The sequence below is a fragment of the Rhinoraja longicauda genome, chromosome 10 (assembly GCF_053455715.1).
Source record: "Rhinoraja longicauda isolate Sanriku21f chromosome 10, sRhiLon1.1, whole genome shotgun sequence".
Taxonomy (NCBI): Eukaryota; Metazoa; Chordata; class Chondrichthyes; order Rajiformes; family Arhynchobatidae; genus Rhinoraja; species Rhinoraja longicauda.
In genome coordinates this window covers 57,244,642-57,267,279 of record NC_135962.1, presented here as the reverse complement: position 1 = coordinate 57,267,279, position 22,638 = coordinate 57,244,642, and the positions used below count along the sequence as shown (strand labels likewise).

General features: G+C 44.7%; 1 protein-coding gene across 2 annotated transcripts in view; it reads left to right on the top strand.

The window, feature by feature from the left end:
• cep128 (centrosomal protein 128) overlaps positions 1-22,638 on the top strand; it is a 351,185-nt gene that overhangs the window by 53,772 nt on the left and 274,775 nt on the right. For both annotated transcript variants that reach the window (XM_078406913.1, XM_078406912.1), the window contains exons 9-10: positions 4,040-4,120; positions 18,180-18,254. In XM_078406913.1, coding sequence (XP_078263039.1) covers positions 4,040-4,120; positions 18,180-18,254 — 156 coding nt within the window. The remainder of the gene's footprint in view (positions 1-4,039; positions 4,121-18,179; positions 18,255-22,638) is intronic.

The window sequence follows — 22,638 nt, the reverse complement described above, 5'->3', positions numbered from 1 at the left end:
TGCTTGCCTTTATAAATCAGAGCATCGAGTATAGAAGTTGGGATGTAATGTTGAAATTGTACAGGGCATTGGTGAGGCCGAATCTGGAGTATGGTGTGCAGTTCTGGTCGCCAAATTATAGGAAGGATGTCGACAAAATGGAGAGGGTACAGAGGAGATTTACTAGAATGTTGCCTGGGTTTCAGCACTTAGGCTACAGAGAGAGGTTGTACAGGTTGGGTCTTTATTCTTTGGAGCGTAGAAGGTTGAGGGGGGACTTGATAGAGGTTTTTAAAATTTTGAGAGGGACGGACAGAGTTGACGTGGGTAAGCTTTTCCCTTTGAGAGTGGGGAAGATTCCAACAAGGGGACATAGCTTCAGAATTGAGGGACAAAGGTTTAGGGGTAACATGAGGGGGAACTTCTTTACTCAGAGGGTTGTGGCTGTATGGAATGGGCTTCCGGTGGAAGTGGTGGAGGCTGGCTCGATTTTATTATTTAAGAGTAAATTGGATAGGTATATGGATAGGAGGGGATTGGAGGGTTATGGTCTGAGTGCAGGTAGATGAGACTAGGTCAGGGAGAATGGTCGGCGTGGACTGGTAGGGCCGGACAGGCCTGTTTCCATGCTGTAGTTGTTATATGTTATATGTTATATGTTATAACAGCATTTAAAAGACACTTGGACAAGTACATGGTTAGAAAAGGTTTAGAGGGATCTCGGCCAAACGCAGGCAAATGGAACTAGCATAGATGGCACATCTTGGTTGGTGTGAACAAGTTGTGCCAAAAGTGTCTGAAGAAGGGTCTTGACCCGAAACATCACCGATTCCTTCTCTCCAGAGATGCTGCCTGACCCGCTGAGTTACTCCTGCATTTTGTCTCTATCTTGTGCCAAAAGGCTTGCTTCCCTACTCTATGACTCTATGTTCAAGCAGTTCATTGGCTTTTACATCACTTACGCACCCCCCTGCTCAAGTCAATTGAGATAGCGAGTATGCCATTTTTTCTACCTTCATTATTCGCATCTCCCATTTGATGTCCAAGAGTTCAGCAAGTATGGGCTTTGTGTTACATTTGTGCAGCCTGTTATGAATCTCAGTGTATTATTAATGACAGTGTCAAGTTTATTTAGATGACCGCGCTTTTGCGGTTGCAGCTCCTAGACTGTGGAACAGCATCCCTCTCCCCATCAGAACTGCCCCCTCCATCCACTCCTTTAAGTCCAGGCTCAAAACCTATTTCTACTCCCTAGCGTTTGAGGCCCTCTGAGGGGGCGCTGTGAACTGTTTATGTATGTGCTGTTATGTTTGTGTGCCATTGAATGTTCGTTTCTTAGTACCTGAACTGATGCACAGCACTTTGGTCAACGTGGGTTGTTTTTAAATGTGCTACACAAATAAACTTGACTTGACCACCTCCGCAGCACAATATCTTGCTGGGCATTTAGCACAGAAATCCTGATTGTTCTGTTTAAAGTCAACACACGACATCCTTGCTATTGGTGATAATCTCCATGCTCTGGCCCAGCTTGATGTTTCAAAGCAGAGACCCAGCTCCTCTCCACCTCCATCTTGTGCTGCAATTGACTGTGTCGCTATCTGCCACTGCTAAATTCTCGGCACATGACTCAGATCAGTACATCTGGCATCCCTTCTTAGCTTTAAATGTTTTGAGAGGCCAATATCCTTTACGCAGGCAACTTAGTATGAAATATTGCTCATGTATTTATAGATCTTGTGGTATTGTGGAATTCAATCACAAGTAAACGAAGAGGCTCTATAGGGTGCTGGTCAGGCCGCATTTGGAGCGGTAGTGAGCAGTTTTGGGCACCATATCTGAGGAAGGATGTGCTGGCCCTGGAGAGGGTTCAGAGGAGGTTTACAAGAATGATGCCAGGAATGAGTGGGTTAACTTATGATGAGCCTTTGTCGGCACTGGGCCTGTACTCGCTGGAGTTTAGAAGAATGAGGGGGGACCTCATTGAAACTTGCCGAATAGTGAAGGTCTTGGATAGAGTGGATGTGGAGAGGATATTTCCACTAGTGGGAGAGTCTAGGACTAGAGGTCATAGCATCAGAATTAAAGGACGTTCTTTTAGGAAGGAGATGAGAAGGAATTTCTTTAGTCAGAGGGTGGTGAATCTGCAGAGGTCTTTGCCACAGAAGGCTGTGGAGGCCAAGTCAATGGATATTTTTAAGGCAGAGATAGATTGATTCTTGATTAGTACAGGTGTCGGGGGTTATGGGGAGAAGGCAGGAGAATGGGATTAGTAGGGAGAGATAGATCTGCCATGATTGAATGGTGGAGTAGACTTAGACAATAGACAATAGACAATAGGTGCAGGAGTAGGCCATTCGGCCCTTCGAGCCAGCACCGCCATTCAATGTGATCATGGCTGATCATTCTCAATCAGTACCCCGTTCCTGCTTTCTCCCCATACCCCCTGACTCCGCTATCCTTAAGAGCTCTATCTAGCTCTCTCTTGAATGTATTCAGAGAATTGGCCTCCACTGCCCTCCGAGGCAGAGAATTCCACAGATTCACAACTCTCTGACTAAAAAAGTTTTTCCTCATCTCTGTTCTAAATGGCCTACCCCTTATTCTTAAACTGTGGCCCCTGGTTCTGGACTCCCCCAACATTGGGAACATGTTTCCTGCCTCTAACATGTCCAACCCCTTAATAATCTTATACGTTTTGATAAGATCCCCTCTCATCCTTCTAAATTCCAGTGTATACAAACCTAGTCGCTCCAGTCTTTCAACATAGGACAGTCCCGCCATTCCGAGAATTAACCTAGTAAACCTACGCTGCACGCCCTCAATAGCAAGAATATCCTTCCTCAAATTTGGAGACCAAAACTGCACACAGTACTCCAGGTGCGAATAGCCGAATAGCCTAATTCTGCTCCTATCACCTATGACCTGATCTCCTTATGACAATAGACAATAGGTGAAGGAGTAGGCCATTCAGCCCTTCGAGCCAGCACCGCCATTCAATGCGATCATGGCTGATCATTCTCAATCAGTACCCCGTTCCTGCCTTCTCCCCATACCCCCTCACTCCGCTATCCTTAAGAGCTCTATCCAGCTCTCTTGAAAGCATCCAACGAACTGGCCTCCACTGCCTTCTGAGGCAGAGAATTCCAAACCTTCACCACTCTCTGACTGAAAAAGTTCTTCCTCATCTCCGTTCTAAATGGCCTACCCCTTATTCTTAAACTGTGGCCCCTTGTTCTGGACTCCCCCAACATTGGGAACATGTTTCCTGCCTCTAATGTGTCCAATCCCCTAATTATCTTATATGTTTCAATAAGATCCCCCCTCATCCTTCTAAATTCCAGTGTATACAAGCCCAATCGCTCCAGCCTTTCAACATACGACAGTCCCGCCATTCCGGGAATTAACCTAGTGAACCTACGCTGCACGCCCTCCATAGCAAGAATGATATGATACTATGTGATATCAATATGATACTACAATACGTAGGGGCGGCACGGTGGCGCAGCGGTAGAGTTGCCGCCTTACAGCGAATGCAGCGCCGGAGACTCGGGTTCGATCCTGACTATGGGCGCCGTCTGTACGGAGTTTGTACGTTCACCCCGTGACCTGCGTGGGTTTTCTCCGAGATCTTCGGTTTCCTCCAACACTTCAAAGATGTACAGGTTTGTAGGTTAATTGACTGGGTAATATGTAAAAATTGTCCCTAGTGTGTGTAGGATAGTGTTAGTGTGCGGGGATCGTTGGGCGTCGCGGACTCAGTGGGCCGAAGGGCCTGTTTCCGCTCTGTAAATCTAAAAAAAACAAAAAAAACAATAGAATTTGTTTCTTTTCAGCCTCTGCAATGCCGTGCAGGCTGCAAATATATTCCATTTTGCTTTGTGCAAACCTGTAGAAGCCCTGCTAATCTTCGTACCACGCTCGTACCAGCCATCAAAACGTTGGAACAGAAACTGTTCTCTTCTCTCCCAATTTTTGCTTCCCTTTTAAGGGTCACTCTGTTTGATATTTGGACTTTGTCATATTTGAAGTATAAGCTTTTGCGATTTCTTTTAAAAAGGAGATGAAGAAACGGGATAAGACCGAGGAAGTGGAAGGGATGAAGAGTAAACTTTCAAAATCCGAAGAAGAAAAGTCCCTGGTAAGATATTTTGTCTGATCGCATCTTTCTGGCTGAGGAATAGTTTTATAGACTTATTTTAGACTTTCGTTTAGGGACTTTCTTTTAACAGCGCGGAAACAGGCCCTTCGGTCCACCGAGATCACGCCGACCATCGATCACCAACACTATTCTATGCACGAGGGACAATTTACAGAGGCCATTTAACCTACAATCTTGCACGTCCTTGGAGTGCGGTGGGAAACCGTAGAAACATAGAAATAGGTGCAGGAGTAGGCCATTCGGCCCTTGGAGCCAGCACCGCCCGCCATTCAATGTGATCATGGCTGATCATCCAAAATCAGTACCCCCTTCCTGCATTCTCCCCATATCCCTTGATTCCGTTAGCTCTAAGATCTCTATCTAACTCTCTCTTGAAAACATCCCAAGCGATCACGGGGAGAACGTACAAACTCTGTACAGACAGCACCCGTAGTCAGGATGAAACCCGGGCCTCTGGCGCTGTGTGGCAGCAACTCTACTGCTGCACCACCGAACTGCCCCATGCCTTTTTAAGTATCTTGAATAGCAAACATGATTTTCAGAGAAGGCTGTACATTATTCGCATAATTTTACAGCCTAGGAACAGACCATTTGATGAACATTACATGAAAATTAACTTGTCCCTTTACTCCAGGCATATATGTTCATAAGTGATAGGAGCAGATTAGGCCATTTGACCCATCAAGTCTACTCCGCCATTCAATCATGGCCGATCTATCTTCCCCTCTCAACCCCATTCTCCTGCCATCTCTCCATAACCCCTGACACCCGTACTTCTTCTTCTTCTTTCGTGTCCATCATCTATGTTTCAAATGTTACATCACTGTCATCGTCCGTCCTGAAAAGGGTGCAAGCTTCCGGCGCCAATCAGTGGGAGCCATCACTTGTACAATAGATGATGGTGGTAGCCGAATTAGCTCAGGACACTTCCAGTTTCCAGCCCCGCGACGTGGACGCTTCTGCTACGGGGCCACACCCGTACTATACAACTATCTATCAATCACTGCCTTAAAAATATCCATTGACATGGCCTCAACAGCCTTCTGTATGGGAGCATTGCATTATCAGAGGCGCAGCCTTTCAGATGAGGTATTGAACCGAAGCTCCAGGTGACAACATTGGAAGAGGGTGGTTGTTTCCTGAAATTACTCTTACAGCCAAGAGCAGCAAACAGAACCAATTGACTGGTCATTCATCTTCTCTGTTGCTTGCTGGACCTTGCAGTGCATGAATTGACTGCCGTGTTTGGGGGACCTAAATAACCACACGCCAAAAGTAGTTAAGTTGGATGCGGGAATAGATTAAGCTGGAGTCCTTTGAATGGAACATTACCTGGTTTCTGAAATGAGGTCATGTTTGAATTATAGAGGATAAATTGTTATTAGCTGGAATAATGCATTGTCTCCTGGCTTGATGTGCCAAAGGAAGTCATGATATTTTTGAAAAGATTTGCAGGGATTTTCCGCTGCTTCCCCTGGTAGTATTATGGGGAAGGAAATGTTTAATACCAGATGTGGTCGTACCATGTATAAGTAGGAAAAGCACGAGTGTTTTCTGCACTCTACTGCCTGTGATTTACGCACTGCACGACAAACTTAAATTCTGTGTCTGCTTCACAGCATCTCACAGTCATTACGGCACAGAAGGTGGTCATTTGGCCCTTTTGAGCCCATGCCAGCGCTCTGTGGAGTAATCCATTCAATTCTGTCCCCTGTGGCTTCCACCCCTCTGGTAAGCAGCGAATTCCACTCACTGTGGTTAAAGCATGTTCTTCTGCTTATCCTACTTGGTTCTCTTACCCAAAGGAGTATCCCAAAGGATACAGGAGTAGAGCTGCCCGTACCACCACACTTAAGAACAGTTTCTACCATCAGGCCATCAGGCTTCTGAACTCATAAACACATTTCAAATCATATATGTTGATTATTTTTAATATTGTCTTTTTACCTTACTAATGTCATTTTAAAAAAATCTTATTTATCCTTGGACTATTACTGCTGAGGTGACCCGTTGTCTTGTCAAATACATTTCATTGTACCGTTGACCCTGTGCCAACCTACATATGACAAATAACATTTATTATTATTATTATTATTATTAAAAGCCTCAAATCTGCATCGGTTTGAACTTTTACCATAAGGTAATTGGAGCAGTTTTTAGTTTTTTGGTGTAGAGATAAAGCGCAGAAACAGGCCCCTCGGCCTAAAGAGTCCGCACCGTCACTAACACTATCCCACACACTCGAGGGACAATTTACAATTTTACCGAAGCCAGTTAGCCTACAAACCTTGTACGTCTTTGAAGGGTGGGAGGAAACTCACCCTTAAAAATATCCATTGTCTGCAGAGTACTCTTCCAAACTAACTCCTCCAAAACTATCATAAGAAGTGAATTATACTGTATAATTTTATTCAAGTATATTTAGTGAAATTGATAATTGGTTTCAGAAGACCATAGAAAAGAGTTGAGTGTACATGTATAATTTAAACACCCTGTTAATTTAAATCATCTAGAGAATGAAAATAAAGAATAGCCAAGCATCAGCTCTGCTAACACAGAGCAACAATTACTTGCATTTGTATAATGCCTTTAATAAAGTATAACATCCCTCTGGAATTCATAAGGAAGGATTACCAACAACATTTGACACCAAGCTTCCTTTTTGAACGAGCTCATCAATAACCTCATCTGCCTTTGCTGCAACTATTCCCTACCCTGCATTTATTAATTGTTTTCTAATACCAGATTTTACAAGCCTTAATATTGTTACCTGCTTCGTTTGGTGAAATAGCCCTCTTGCATCGACCTCAATCAGCATGTTAAATCCTCCAGTGACAGCTTCACAAGTTGGTTGCCGGAATGTTGTTGCCACTAACAAGGCAGCATTTATTACCCATTGATTCTTTTTCCATGAGGCCATTGTGTGTGTGAAACTATGTACAGGGGACTGGAGTGCCGTTTAGTTTGGACTAGATGGGTGCCAGGTTTTCTATCCAAAGGACAACAGTGAATTCACTACTTTTTTTCCCCCCCAAGGTAGACACAAAAAGCTGGAGTAACTCAGTGGGTCAGGCAACATCTCTGGAGAGAAGGAATAGGTGGCGTTTCGGGTCGAGACCCTTCTTCAAACTGAGAGTCAGGGGAAAGGGAAACGAGAGATGTAGTTAATAGAACAAATGAATGAAGGATGTGCAAAATGCAACGATGATCAAGGAAAGGTGGAGCCCACAATGGTCTGTTGTTGGCTGTAGGGTAGGTGATGATAACGAGTTATACAGAGAGTGAAACTTAACAGGACGTCAGTGAAACTAGTACGACGACTAGTGAGAGCAAGGGACGGAGAGAGAGGGGATGCAAGGGTTACTTGAAGTTAGAGAAGTCAATATTCATACCGCTAGAGAGAAATCAATATTTATACAGCTGGTGATAAATTACTATTCATACTGCTTTTTGCATATCTTTCATTAATTTGTTCTATTTGTCTTCTCTATCTCTTGTTTCCCTTTCCCCTGACTCTCAGCGTGAAGAAGGGTCATGACTATCCCTCTATTCACAAAATGCTGGAGTAACTCAGCAGGTCAGGCAGCATCTCGGGAGAGAAGGAATGGGTGACGTTTCAGGTCGAGACCCTTCTTCAGACTGATGTCGGGGGTGGGACAAAGGAAGGACATAGGTGGAGACAGGAAGACAGAGGGACATCTGGGAAGGAGGAGGGGAAGGGAGGGACAGAGGAGCTATCTGAAGTTGGAGAAGTCGACGTTCATACCGCCGGGCCGCAAACTGCCCAGGCGAAATATGAGGTGCTGCTCCTCCAATTTCCGGCGGGCCTCACTATGGCACTGGAGGAGGCCCATGACAGAGAGGTCAGACTGGGAATGGGAGGGGGAGTTAAAGTGCTGGGCCACCGGGAGATCAGTTGCGTTAATGCGGACCGAGCGCAGGTGTTCAGCGAAGCGATCGCCGAGCCTGCGCTTGGTTTCGCCGATATAAATAAGTTGACATCTAGAGCAGCGGATGCAATAGATGAGGTTGGAGGAGGTGCAGGTGAACCTCTGTCTCACCTGGAAAGACTGTTTGGGTCCTTTGATGGAGTTGAGGGGGGAGGTAAAGGGACAGGTGTTGCATCTCGTGCGGTTGCAAGGGAAAGTGCCCGGGGTTAGGGTGGTTTGGGTAGGAAGGGACGAGTGGACCAGGGAGTTGCGGAGGGAACGGTCTCTGCGGAACGCAGAGAGGGGAGGGGATGGGATGGGAAGATATGGCCAGTGGTGGGGTCCTGTTGTAGGTGACGGAAATGTTGGTGGATGATATGTTGGATCCGCTGGCTGGTGGGGTGGAAGGTGAGAACGAGGGGGATCCTGTCCTTGTTGCGAGTGGGGGGAGGGGGAGCAAGAGCGGAGCTGCGGGATGTAGAAGAGACCCTAGTGAGCCTCATCTATAATGGAGGAGGGGAAGCCCCGTTTTCTGAAAAACGAGGACATCTCGGAAGCCCTAGTCTGAAACACCTCATCCCGGGCGCAGATGCGGCGTAGACGGAGGAATTGGGAGTAGGGGATAGACTTTTTGCAGGGGACCGGGTGGGAAGAAGTGTAGTCCAGATAGCTGTGCGAGTCGGTGGGCTTGTAGTAAATGACTATCCCTCTGATCCTTGCCTTCATAAATGCTATCTGACATGCTGAGTTCAACTAACGACTTCATAACTTCGTAAGTTCTAGGAGCAGAATTAGGCCATTCAGTCGATCACGGCTACTCTGACATTCAATCATGGCTGATCTACCTTTCCTTCTCAACCCCATTCTGTTACCTTCTCCCCATAACCCTTGACCTCCTTCCTGAACAAGAATCTGTCAATCTCTGCCTTAAAAATATCCATTGACTTGACCTCCACAGCCTTCTGTGGCAATGAATTCCACAGATACACCACCCTCTGACTAAAAAAAAATCCTCCTCATCTCCTTTCTAAAGGTACCCCTTATTCTGCGGCTATGGCCTCTGATCCTAGACTCTCCCTGTAGTGGAAGCATTCTCTCCACATTCACTCTATTCATGCTTTTTTGGGGTCCAGATTTGCAGTCTTATGTGCCTCTGATAACTTTTTTTTTTAAACCAGTTAGACTCCCCCAATAAAAGTAGTGGAGAATTTCTCGACCCGAAACGTCACCCATTCCTTCCCTCCAGTGATGCTCTGCCTGTCGCGCGGAGTTACTCCAGCATTTTGTGTATATCTTTGGAGAATTTAAGATGCTGTTTTTGGGGAAACTGCTATCTTTGATTTGATGGCCTTGGTTTCGATTTGAATTCATTTGAAAGACACCGGAGTGTCTTGTGACACCTTCCCTGGAATTTTGAGAACTGGGGTGAAGATGCATGGGGTCTGCAAGTTTGGGTGAACGTGCAGCTGCAAGCTCTAAGGCGTGTTGCTTTGCATATTGTTAGCATCGATGGCTGCCCTCGGAGGTTCATTACTATTAAATGAACCCAAAGCATGCTGAATAACTAGCACTTCAAACCTGGCAACCTCTCATTGAAAATTTATGATACTGAAACATATCCTACAGTCAGTTAAACTTTACTTGATGTTTGATTTATTAATCTCTGTTTTAAAAATATTGAACAGGCTTGCGCGACTTACGAAGGAAATAACACTTCTCAAATACAGCTAAATGAGCATATTTTCTAAGGGCTGGTCTTGTGTGGCACAGTCCTGTATTCCTTTCTCAGTGATGTCAAGCTGCAAATATTAATCTTCTCTTTGTTAAGGAATTTCTTCAGTCAGAGGGTGGTGAATCTGTGGAATACATTGCCACAGATGGCTGTGGAGGCCAAGTCCTTGGTTATTTTTAAGGTGGAGATTGACAGATTCTTGATTACTAAGGGTGTTAAAGGGTGTGAAATCGCTGGATGACCTGGTCAGCAGGTCAGACAGCATCTATGAAGGCAAAGGGATTGGAGGGACAGTCACTAATTTGGATCGAGACCCTGCGTCAGTGTTCGACCATCTCTCTGCCTCCAAAGAAGTCACCTATCATTGAGTTTCTCCAACAGTTTGTTTTCTGGTAAAAACCATTAAACCAATTAATTTCATAGAAACATTGAAACATAAAAACATAGAAAATAGGTGCAGGAGGAGGCCATTTGGCCCTTGGAGCCAGCACCGCCATTCATTGTGATCATGGCTGATCATCCACAATCAGTAACCTGTGCCTGCCTTCTCCCCATATCCCTTGATTCCACTAGCCCCTAGAGTTCTATCTAACTCTCTTTTAAATTCAACCATTGAATTGGCCTTCACTGCCTTCTGTGGCAGAGAATTTCACAAATTCACAACTCTCTGGGTGAAAACGTTTCTTCTCATCTCAGTTTTAAATGGCCTCCCCTTTATTCTTAGACTGTGTCCCCTGGTTCTGGACTTCCCCAACATTGGGAACATTTTTCCTGCATCTGGTTTGTCCAGTCCTTTTATAATTTTATATGTCTCTACAAGAAGTATAAAATTATAAAATTATAATTTCAAATCATGGTTCAGCAATAACGACTTGTTAATTTTAAAATGAACATTTTTTAAAGGGGAGATGGCAGGAGAATGGGATTGAGAGGGAAAGATAGATCAGCCACGATTGAATGGCAGAATAGACTCGATGGGGCGAGTGGTGTAATTCTGCTCCCATCACTTATGAACTTATGAACTTAACATAGATCGTAGAACAGGACAGCACAGGAACAGGCCCTTCACCCCACAATGTCTGTGTCGAACATGATGCCAAGACCAACTCCTACCTGTGACATGGCAAACAGTGATAAGAGTTTCTAAGTTCAAATTGTTGTAAATTTATGATTAATATGGGAAGTTTAGCGATCACCTGTGGTGTTTTGTAATGGGTGCAGTGTAAATGTATTGTCATGGTTTATGATTCACCAATGATTCATCCAGCAATTCTACTCTTTTAATGTAATTCTGTTGATTCCAAAGAACACATTGTACAAGTTGCAATCTCTGATATAATTACTGTACTTGGGCACATCTGCATCGTTTATATATAGATTATAAAGAATGGGTTCTTTTCAAATACAGGCAATTAGATCACAATTGCAGAATTACCAGGGAAAAAATGTGCTTTTGAGTATTGTGTTTAAATAAAATGTTGTTTTTTGTGCTAATGGATCTTTGAAGTTATTAAGCTTCCTCAATGGGTGAATGTACGTGGAATATTAAAGTGGTGATATTATGCTGCTTCTCTTCCACAAATGAACAAACAGCAATAATGTAAAATCACTAGAGGGACCGTCGTTATTATGCCACTTGTTTCATCTGAATTTAAAAATCAGAGTAAAATAGAACGCATCGGTCCATAATCTGCTTAAAGAATTAATAGAACAAGTCCACCATTAATTAGACAATTCCCCCGCACATTGAGGATTTTAAATGGCAAGTTATTGAAAGTGTGAGCTGATAACATCAGCATTGAAAACTGAAGATCAGGGAGCTAAACTGAATGTGTCAAGCCAATCAAATTATTGACGAAATTAATAGCATAAATACTGAGAAGGAAATCTAAATTAAAAATGTTGAATTCGCATCTAGATAAGGCTCAGAATTGGCAACGGGGAATAAAGTATTGGAGGAAAATGTGAGGGAAAGTAAATTAAAAACAGAAAAAACCCCCCTCTAAATGAGGAATGAAACAGAAACATAGAAACGTAGAAACAATAGGTGCAGGAGTACGCCATTCGGCCCTCCGAGCCAGCAGCGCCATTCAATATGATCATGGCTGATCATCTAAAATTAGTACCCCGTTCCTGCTTTTTCCCCATATCCTTTGGTTCCTTTGGCCCTAAGAGCTAAATCTAACTCTCTTGAAAACATCCAGTGAATTGGCCTTCACTGCCTTCTGTGGCAGAGAATTCCACAGATTCATAACTCTGGGTGAAGAAGTTTTTCCTCATCTCAGTCCTAAATGGACTACCACTTATTCTTGAACTGTGACGAATTTTATCCCAGTTTTAACCGTGAATACATTGAATGACATTTGACTGGTAGTAATGAATACATCACATTGTTAAATCACACCTGCACTGACTCGTCAAACCTTTCTATGGTGATTGTTGTCCGCTGTGCAATAACTGTAACATCATGTTTTGGGATGTTGCCAGGACTCTGGGGCCTGAGCTAGAGGGTTAAGCAGGCTCGGACTCTATTCCTTGGAGCACTGGAGGATGAGGGGTGATCTTATAGAGGTGTACAAAATCATGAGAGGAATAGATCGAGTAGATGTACAGTCTCTTGGTAGAGGAGGGGAATCAAGAACCAGAGGACACAGGTTTAAGGTGAGGGGGGGGAAAGATTTAATAGGAACCTGAGGGATAATGTTTTCACACAGTGGGTGGTGGGTGTATGAAACGAGCTGCCAGAGGAGGTAGTTGAGGCAGGTAGGAAGGAGCGCAATGTTTAAGAAACATTTGGACAGGTACATGGATAGGGCAGGTTCAGAGGGATGTGGGCCAAACACAGGCAGATGGGGCTGGTGTAGATGGGACATGTTGGCCAGTGTGGGGAAGTTTGGCCGAAGGGCCTGTTTCAGCACTGTACGACTCTATGACTCGATAGCGTTCAGTGATGAATTTGATTGCAAGGTATGGTTTCTGTGAAGCTGAGTGCAAAATGGTGTGTTTCTGAGAGCACCATTTGGATTTATGCCTTTAACCTGGCATCTGTCCCTGCCTAAAGCTGCTTGAGTGCATAAGCATTGACTGCAAGTCAGAATTGATTCCAGTTGCTCAAATAACATTGTTCTTGGGGGAAATCAGAAAAGTATCAACAAAAATACCACTGCCCAAATACTTTGAAAATGGCAGATGTTTTATGAATTTACCGAATAGTGTAAGGACTGGATAGGGTGGATGTGGGAGAGGAGGTTTCCACTAGTGGGAGAGTCTAGAACTAGAGGGCGCAGCCTCAGAATGAAATGACGCACCTTTAGAAAGGAGATGAGGAGGAATTTATTTAGTCAGAGGGCGGTGAAATCCTTCTGGAATTTAGAAGGATGAGAAGAGGATCTTATAGAAACGTTTAAAATTATAAAAGGACTGGACAAGCTAGATGCAGGAAAAATGTTCCCAATGTTGGGGGAGTCCAGAACCAGGGGCCACACAGTCTAAGAATAAAGGGGAGGCCATTTAAAACTGAGATGAGAAAAAAACTTTTTCACTCAGAGAGTTGTGAATTTGTGGAATTCTTTGCCAAAGAAGGCAGTGGAGGCCAATTCTCTGAATGCATTCAAGAGAGAGCTAGACAGAGCTCTTAGGAATAGCGGAGTCAGGGGGTATGGGGAGAAGGCAGGAACGGGGTACTGATTGAGAATGATCAGTCATGATCACATTGAATGGCGGTGCTGGCTCGCAGGGCCGAATGGCCTCCTCTTGCACCTATTGTCTATTGTCTATCATAATGAATGGCAGTGCTGGCCTGAAGGGTCAAATGGCCTCCTCCTGCACCTATTTTCTATGTTTCTATGTTTGTCGGTTTGTATGAAACTGTGGAATTCATTGCCACGGGCGGCTGTGGAGGCCAAGTCATTGGATTATTTTAAGGTGGAGGTTGACAGATACTTGTTTGGTAAGGGTGTCATGGGTTATTGGGAGGAAGATGGGGTTGAGAGGGAAAGATAGATCTGCCACGCTTGAATGATGGAGTAGAGTCGATGGGCCGAATGGCTTACCTCTGCTCCTATGTCTTATGGACTTATGAATTGGAGGTGTATAGGATCATGAGGTGAATAGATAGTGTAGATGCACAGAGTCTTTTACCTGGGTAGGGGAAACAAGAACCAGAGGACATAGGTTTAGGGGGGAAATTTAATAGGAAACTGAGGAGCAACTTTTTCACACAGAGAGTGGTGGGTATATGGAATGAGCTGCCAGAGGAGGTAGTTGAAGCGGCTACTATAACAACATTTAATATACAAAGTGCCCGAAGAAGGGTCTCCACCCGAAACTTCACCAATTCCTTCTCTCCAGAGATGCTGTATGACCCGCTGACTTTTGTGTCTATCTTTCTCCATCGCTGTGTCTAGCTTTCTCCATTGCTGCTCCCACCCTATGGAACTCACTACCCCAAACCGTCAGAGACTCCTCCTCACTCACCACATTCAAAACATCACTGAAGTCTCACCTGTTCAGTACTGCCTTCAACCACTGAAGGTCACCTCACCTTCTGTCTCCTTTCTCTGTTCGTTTACTTATTTATCTATTTATTCACTTCCCTATGTTCTTTAAATCCCTGTAAAGCGTCTTTGAGTGTATGAAAAACGCTATATAAATGTAATGCATTATTATTATTATTATTATTATTATCTTCAGTATAATCCAGTATCTGTAGTTCCTTCCTCAACATTTAATGGCCATTTTTGACAGGTACAAGGATAGAAAAGGTTTGGAGAGATGTGGACCAAATAATGCAGGCAGGTGGTATTGGTGCAACATCTTGGTCGGCATGAGAAAGCTGGGCCAAAGGGTCTGTTTCTGTGCTGAATGACTCTGTGAACATTGTGACATGCTGTGAGTTCAAATTGAATGAGTGCAGATGAGTAAAATGTGACCGTTGCACATTCCCTGCAACTTCCAGATGAAAAGCATCACCTTACCACTGACATTTTGCACATTGTGCATGTTGGGGATTTAATTGTGTGTCTGGGATGGCTTTATCATTAGCGCATAAGTGTGTTGGAGCTACATGAACTCAATTCATACAGACCCTTTCCAGTCAATAAACAAGGGAGGCACTTTGCTGAATCATTCATTCAAACCCATATCTGCAGGGAAAGGATCATGTTAGCCTCCCCTGAAACTTATCACTGGCAATACAGAAGCACATTACACTGATTTTCATCATGCTTGAATGAGATTTTAGCTCATTAATTGGTTGACAATTAATGCCCTCTAAAGTGGTCTAGCAGAGCTTCTCAGCTGCAGATGAATTCTCCACAACCAGAACAGGTTGTATTTAGATTAAAACGTTAATGTTTTAAAATGTCCATTGACTCTGCACAGTTTGAAGTTGGTTCTTTCTCTCCTGGTGAGTTCTAAATGTAGCCGAATTTGTGGAAGGATATTCTTGCTGTTGTGGGCGTGCAGCGTAGGTTTACTAGGTTAATTCCCGGAATGGCGGGACTGTCGTATGTTGAAAGACTGGAGCGACTAGGCTTGTATACACTGGAATTTAGAAACATATAAGATTATTAAGGGGTTGGACACGTTAGAGGCAGGAAACATGTTCCCAATGTTGGGAACCAGGGGCCACAGAGTCCAGAACCAGGGGCCACAGTTTAAGAATAAGGGGTAGGCCATTTAGAACGGAGATGAGGAAAAACTTTTTCAGTCAGAGAGTTGTAAATCTGTGGAATTCTCTGCCTCAGAAGGCAGTGGAGGCCAATTCTCTGAATGCATTCGAGTGAGCTAGATAGAGCTCTTAAGGATAGCGGAGTCAGGGGGTATGGGGAGAAGGCAGGAACGGGGTACTGATTGAGAATGATCAGCCATGATCACATTGAATGTTGGTGCTGGCTCGAAGGGCCGATTGGCCTCCTCCTGCACCTATTGTCTATTGTCTATTGTCTCTTGGTATCACTTGTGTTCAAAGAACAGATTTTTGAAAACCCTTTGGATACCCTGTTAAGAAGTAAATGCTCCCTATTCTGTGTGAGTATTCTGCTGGGCGACTGCTTTATAAAACACAAAGGTCTGCGATCTGAAATGCACGGATTCCGTTAAAGACATCAATCGTTTGAGTACCAACAATTCCCCGGAATATTTCATTGAGGCCAGTAACCCTAAGGAAGAAGGATGAGCACAAAAAGCTGGAGTAACTCAGCGAGTCGGGCAGCATCTCTAGAGAAAAGGAATAGGTGACACTTCGGGTCGAGACCCTTCTTCAGATTGAGAGTTAGGAGAGAGGGAAACGAGTGATATAGAAGGTAAATAGAACAAATGAATGAAAGATATGCACAAAGCAACGATGATCAATGAAAGGTGGATCCAATAATAGACAATAGACAATAGACAATAGGTGCAGGAGTAGGCCATTCGGCCCTTCGAGCCAGCACCGCCATTCAATGTGATCATGGCTGATCATTCTCAATCAGTACCCCGTTCCTGCTTTCTCCCCATACCCCCTGACTCCACTATCCTTAAGAGCTCTATCTAGCTCTCTCTTGAATGTATTCAGAGAATCGGCCTCCACTGCCCTCTGAGGCAGAGAACTCCACAGATTCATAAGATCATAAGTGATAGGAGCAGAATTAAGCCAATCGGCCCATCTTGGCTGATCCATCTCTCCCTCATAACCCCATTCTCCTGCCTTCTCCCCACAAACATTGACACCCGTACAATGGTCCATGTTGACTGTGGGGCAGGTGATAACAATAGACAATAGACAATAGGTGCAGGAGGAGGCCATTCGGCCCTTCGAGCCAGCACCGCCATTCAATGTGATCATGGCTGATCATTCTCAATCAGTACCCCGTTCCTGCCTTCTCCCCATACCCCCTGACTCCGCTATCCTTAAGAGCTCTATCCAGCTCTCTCTTGAATGCATTCAGAGTAATACAGACAGTGAAATACCACTGTGGTGGTGGGCCGGATCTCCAACAACGATGAGAAGGCCTACCGGGAGGAGGTGGCTGATCTGGCACTCTGGTGCCAGGACAATAGCCTCCTCTTGAATGTCACTAAAACAAAGGAGCTGATTGTGGACTTCAGAAGGGCTAAACATCCAAGGACGTACACGCCACTGGAGATAAATGGGTCTATTGTGGATAGGGTGAGCAATTTTAAATACTTGGAGTCCGCATCGCAGAGGATCTGACGTGGGCAACACACATTGCCGCACTGGTGGGTAAGGCTAAGCAGCGCCCTTACCACCTTAGACAACTGAGGAAATTCAGAATGTCTCTGAGGATCCTTCATTGCTTCTACTCTGGGGCTGTAGAGAGCATCCTGTCCGGCAACATTACAGTCTGGTTTGGGAACAGCTCTGCCCAGGACAGGATGGCCCTGCAGAGAGTAGTGCGTTCGGCAGAACGCAGCATGGGAACTACACTCGTCCCCCTGCAGGACCTATACATCAGGAGGTGCAGATCCAGAGCAAGCAAGATCATGAGGGACCCCTGCCACCCCAGCAACGGACTGTTCCAGATGCTACGGTCAGGCAAACGTCTCCGCTGTCACGCTGTGAAAACGGAGAGGATGAGACGGAGCTTTTTCCCACAGGCCATCAGGACTGTCAACTTTTATAACCCCGGAGACTAAATTTTTGTCGACACTAATAGTAACTTATTAACTTTATTTATATGCTGTAACTGTAATTCTTTTTGTGCACAACCCGCAGGCATTGCCACTTTCATTTCACTGCACATCGTGTATGTGTATGTGACAAATAAATTTGACTTGACTTGACTTGAAACTCAACAGGACGACAGTGAAACTAGCATGACGACTACGTTAGGGGACGGAGAGAGGGATGCAAGGGTTACCTGAAGTTAGAGAAACCAAGAGTCTTCCCACTGGGTTGTAAGCTGCCCAAGCGAAATATTAGGTGCTGTTCCTCCAATTTGCGTTGGGCGTCACTGATAGTGAAGGAAGCCCAGGACAGAAAGTATGGGAATGGGAGGAGGAATCCATACGGTCATAAGAAATAGGAATAGAATTAGGCAATTCGGCCCATCAAGTTTAGTCTGCCATTCAATCATGGCTGATCTATCTCTCCCTCCTAACCCCATTCTTCTGCCTTCTCCCCATAACCTCTGACACCCATACTAATCAAGAATCTATCTATCTCTGCCTTAAAAATATCCACTGACTTGGCCTCCACAACCTTCTGTGGCAATGAATTCCACAGATTCACCACCCTCTGACTTAAGTGTTGGGCAACCGGGTGGGTCAGGTACACGCCTTCAATCACGTTTGAGCATCATGGAGTATTGTTCTGAGCACAGTGATTACATTCAATTGGCGTGGATGCTGATCTTTTCTTTTTGTTCTGTTTAAGATTGAGCACGAGCTCAGCCGTACACGACGAAGGCTGGATCAATCAGAAGGAGGTCGGGAGACGCTGGCCGGTCAGGTGTGTAATGCACCGTTCCTAATTAAGTGACAACTGCGAAGAAAGTCTCTTTTATTTTAGCTCATTCTCAGGTGCTCTTTGTATCGTGGAACCTCTTCTGAATCTTTGGCTGTTAGTTAGGTGTACGTTCATTATCGTTGCACGTACCGAGGCACAGTGAAAAGCCTTGTTTTGCATGCTGTCCAAACAGATCAGTCCGACGAAGGGTCTCGACTCGAAATGTCACCCATTCCTTCTCTCCAGAGATGCTGCCTGTCCCGCTGAATTACTCCAGCATTTTGTGTCTTATCTTCTATTTAAACCAGCATCTGCAGTTAGACAATAGACAATAGGTGCAGGAGTAGGCCATTCGGCCCTTCGAGCCAGCACCGCCATTCAATGTGATCATGGCTGATCATTCTCAATCAGTACCCCGTTCCTGCCTTCTCCCCATGCCCCCTGACTCCGCTATCCTTAAGAGCTCTATCTAGCTCTCTCTTGAATGCATTCAGAGAATTGGCCTCCACTGCCTTCTGAGGCAGAGAATTCCACAGATTCACAACGCTCTGACTGAAAATGTTTTTCCTCATCTCCGTTCTAAATGGCCTACCCCTTATTCTTAAACTGTGGCCCCTGGTTCTGGACTCCCCCAACATCGGGAACATGTTTCCTGCCTCTAGCGTGTCCAACTGCTTAATAATCTGCTAGTTCTTTCCTACACAGATCAGATATACCATGCATAGATGCAATCATTCCAAACTCAAGTACAATAGATAGAGCAAAGGATGAAATGCCGGGTGTGGGAAATAATTCTGCACTCTGTATCTTCCCCTTTGTTTACTTTAGTTTATTGTCACGTGGACCGAGGTTCAGCAGCAAAAGCTTTTCACTGTGCCTCGGTACATCTGACAATAAACTAATCTGAAACTGAGTGAAGAGCTATTGTTGCCGGCTAACCAGTCAGCGGAAAGACTACACATGATTACAATTGAGCCATCCACAGTGCTCTATCCCCTCTGCTCAACGCTGCAAATTGTGGAGATATTGTTCTGATGTTAACCATCTTCATGCAGCTCTTAAGGAGTTATTTAGCATTAAGTTAATTAGTCAGTGCAAATTACCATAGTGTAGGTTAATAGTATCAAATGGGAGTTGATGGGCATGTGTTAAGGAGCATAAGTTGGAGGAGTACAAGGATGTAAGGAGAATGAGACTAATTGTTGCCCTGTGAGCCAGCATAGGTACACTGGACTGAATGGCCTCATTCTAGGAACCAATTTGGCCTTTGCTTCAAGATGGGTGGCACAGTGACAGAGCTGCTGCCTTACAGTGCCAGCGACCCAGGTTCGATCTTCACTGTGGCTTGTCCGTTCGGAGTTTGTACATTGTCCTTGCGATTGCGTGGGTTTTCTCCGGGCACGCCGGTTTCCTCCCACACTCTAAAGACAATAGACAATAGGTGCAGGAGTAGGCCATTCGGCTCTTCGATCCAGCACCGCCATTCAATGTGATCATAGCTGATCATTCTCAATCAGTACCCCGTTCCTGCCTTCTCCCCTTACCCCCTGACTCCGCTATCCTTAAGAGCTCTATCTAGCTCTCTCTTGAATGCATTCAGAGAATTGGCCTCCACTGCCATCTGAGGCAGAGAATTCCACAGATTCACAACTTTCTGACTGAAAAAGTTTTTCCTCATCTCCGTTCTAAATGCCCTACCCCTTAATCGTAAACTGTGGCCCCTGGTTCTGGACTTCCCCAACATTGGGAACATGTTTCCTGCCTCTAACGTGTCCAACCCCGTAATAATCTTATACATTTCGATAAGATCCCCTCTCATCCTTCTAAATTCTATACAAGCCTAGTCGCTCCAGTCTTTCAACATATGACAGTCCCGCCATTCCGGGAATTAATCTAGTAAACCTACGCTGCACGCCCTCAATAGCAAGAATATCCTTCCTCAAATTTGGAGACCAAAACTGCACACTAGGGCCCTGTACAACTGCAGAAGGACCTCTTTGCTCCTATACTCAGCTCCTCTTGTTATGAAGGCCAACATTCCATTGGCTTTCTTCACTGCCTGCTGTACCTGCATGCTTCCTTTCAGTGACTGATGCACTAGGACACCCAGATCTCGTTGTACGTTCCCTTTTCCTAACTTGACACCATTCAGATAACAATCTGCCTTCCTATTCTTACCACCAATGTGGATAACCTCACACTTATCCATATTAAACTGCATCTGCCATGCATCCATCCGCCCACTCACACAACCTGTCCAAGTCACCCTGCAACCTCATAGCATCTTCCTCGCAGTTCACACTGCCACCCAGCTTTGTATCATTTGCAAATTTGCTAATGTTACTTTTAATCCCTTCATCCAAGTCATTGATGTACATTGTAAATTGCTGTGGTCCCAGCTTCGAGCCTTGCGGTACCCCACTAGTCACTGCCTGCCATTCTGAAAGGGACCCATTTATCCCCACTCTTTGCTTTCTGTCTGTCAACCAATTTTCTATCCTTACGGGATATACATACGGGATTGTAGGTTAATTGCCTTCGGTAAAACTGTAAATTGTCTCTAGTGTGTGTAGGATAGTATTAGTGTACGGGGTGATCGCTGGTCGGTGCAGACTCCATGGTCCAAATGGCCTGTTTGTACGCTGCTCTCTCTCTCCATCTACCTCTATAAGTTGGGCTTCAGAGCATCTGGTTTTGGCTAATGTTTAAACCAACATAGACAATAGACAATAGGTGCAGGAGTAGGCCATTCGGCCCCTCGAGCCAGCACCACCATTCAATGTGATCATGGCTGATCATTCTCAAACAGTACCCCGTTCCTGCCTTCTCCCCATACCCCCTGACTCCGCTATCCTTAAGAGCTCTATCAAGCTCTCTCTTGAATGCACTTAGAGAATTGGCCTCCACTGCCTTCTGAAGCAGAGAGTTCCACAGATTTATAACTCTCTGACTGAAAATGTTTTTCCTCATCTCCGTTCTAAATGGCCTACCCCTTATTCTTAAACTGTGGCCCCTGGTTCTGGACTCCCCCAACATTGGGAACATGTTTCCTGCCTCTAACGTGTCCAACCCTTTAATAATCTTATATGTTTCGATAAGATGTTTCGATAACATATTACAGCTGACTACTTGCTACCAATTAAAGTAGGTCCTTTTTCACTATTCACCTTCTACATCTGTGTCTATTGCTTGTTCTGAACCTCCAAACATTAAAAGGCATTGGTTTAAGTTTCCCCACAGAACAATACAATACAATACAATACAATATATCTTTATTGTCATTGTACAGGGTACAACGAGATTGGGAATGCGCCTCCCATACGATGCAATAAATGAATTAGCTAGTCAGTATTAATTTAAACCAGAACAACCCAACGGAACAAATTGTAACAGTTTTAAAACAGAATAAAGTGCAAGTAGATCTGTGCCGGTTCTCTGTGCGATGTGACCATCCGGCTCAGCAGGACCGGTTCATAGCAGCTATGGCCCTGGGGATGAAGCTGTTCCTGAGTCTGGAGGTACGGGCGTAGAAGGCCTTGTATCGTCTGCCCGATGGAACGTGTTCGAACAGACTGTTGCAGGGGTGTGAAGAGTCTTTGTGGATGCTGGTGGCTTTTCTGAGGCATCGTGTGTTGTAGATGCCCTCCAAGGCTGGTAGCTGTGTTCCGATGGTCCTCTGAGCTCTATGGACTACCCGCTGAACCCAAGCACGATGTCTAAACCGACAACAGTGTACAGTGCTATACTGTGCGAGAGGACACCTTTCAGATGAGAAGTTAAACTGAGACAAACCCAGTTTGTCTGTAGCCCAATTTAAACTTGCTGCCTCGTTTAAAAAATAAAGTTTTCAGAAAAGACAAACACTCAAATGACATTGTGTTTTGTGGTGAACAGCTGTGCACAAATTAGCTGTGGTGTCGGATGATGCTGACAGAAGGGCTTCTCTATGGCACCCATAAAATCTGTTATTGTGTTCTCAGTTACTTAATTAATTGAACTTTATTTCGCTGTCATAACGGCATTGAGTGCCTGACCTTTGTCTTGTTTGTCCAGAATTATTGCAATTACTGTGACGCACCTCAAGGTTTATTGTGTATCCATTTAAAAATCACAATCAATGCCATGAGGTGTCTGTTCTTATTGTAACCGATTCCAACTGCACTGCATTGCTGGAGAAGATCACCTTTTATGTTAAAGTACCTTTTAATGACATTTTTATTCTTCCCCTGCCATTTTCCCATTTTACTTCTGCATTCTGAGTGTGCCTGCCGTTGCAGAGGATCGGTGAGCGGAAATGCATTGATGCCAGCTATTGAATATGTTTAGTTTAGTTTAGAGATACAGGATGAAAGCAGGCCTTATGGCCCACCAAGCCTGCACCGACCTA